Source organism: Sinocyclocheilus grahami, unplaced genomic scaffold (genome assembly GCF_001515645.1).
Source record: "Sinocyclocheilus grahami isolate Dianchi unplaced genomic scaffold, SAMN03320097.WGS_v1.1 scaffold166.1, whole genome shotgun sequence".
Lineage (NCBI taxonomy): Eukaryota > Metazoa > Chordata > Actinopteri > Cypriniformes > Cyprinidae > Sinocyclocheilus > Sinocyclocheilus grahami.
Window position 1 is genome coordinate 1,111,618 of NW_015505345.1, and position 788 is coordinate 1,112,405.

At 33.5% G+C, this 788-nt stretch overlaps 1 protein-coding gene across 1 annotated transcript in view; it reads left to right on the forward strand.

Moving 5' to 3' along the window:
* LOC107593183 (espin-like protein) overlaps window positions 1-788 on the forward strand; it is a gene marked incomplete at its 3' end in the record, with an annotated part of 26,740 nt that overhangs the window by 24,085 nt on the left and 1,867 nt on the right. Inside the window, exon 6 of the mRNA XM_016282795.1 lies at window positions 3-94. Coding sequence (XP_016138281.1) covers window positions 3-94 — 92 coding nt within the window. The remainder of the gene's footprint in view (window positions 1-2; window positions 95-788) is intronic.

A 788-nucleotide genomic window follows, 5' to 3' on the forward strand; every position in this document is an offset into this window, starting at 1 on the left:
AGGGAAACTGTTTATGGGAGAAATGAAACTGGGAGATGTAAAATCCATTGCCAGCCTTAAGAAATCTGGATTGACAGCAGATTTGATTGTTTCAGTTAAGACATTTTAACATCCACATTCTCTCATGATCATTGAATGTAAGGTTGTCTTCATCACACTAGCAGAATACAGTTGTCATTCCTGTTTTAGAATGCTATATGGAGTTACATGACAACTACATTCTATAACCGAACTGATTCCCTTTCATTTTCAAGACTTGCCTTCGTGTGAGAACAGAAATGTACTGGGTAACTAGTTGTTGTGTGATCACATCAAACTTAATCGCTTTGCACTGGACACAACTTATTTTTTACATTTTGAGATCCATTAACTTATGGAGATGGATGGGCAGAGGTTTTAGATCCAGTTGTTGTTTTCAACCAGATCAGTTTAGTTTAGTGATAAATCCACCATACACTTTACATTTCCAGTGTCATGGAATTCACCGTCTTGAATATTTACTACATTCACTGTCGGTATGGTTGCAGCCATTGTTCACTATCATTAGCATAAAAATGTACAGCACACACATTTACAGTAAAATCCATGGTCCTTTTTGTTAGATTTAAATTTTAGATTTAACTTTTTCTATATTGATATGAAAAAAAGTTGTCTTGGTAAATATGGTTGTCAGTCCATAAACACTAATCATGTGAATGGATAGTGACTTAAACTTTTAAGAAATGTACTTAAGCACTTTAGCATATATGCAGAAGAAAACTGCATCAAAATACAAAAAAAAAAAAAAA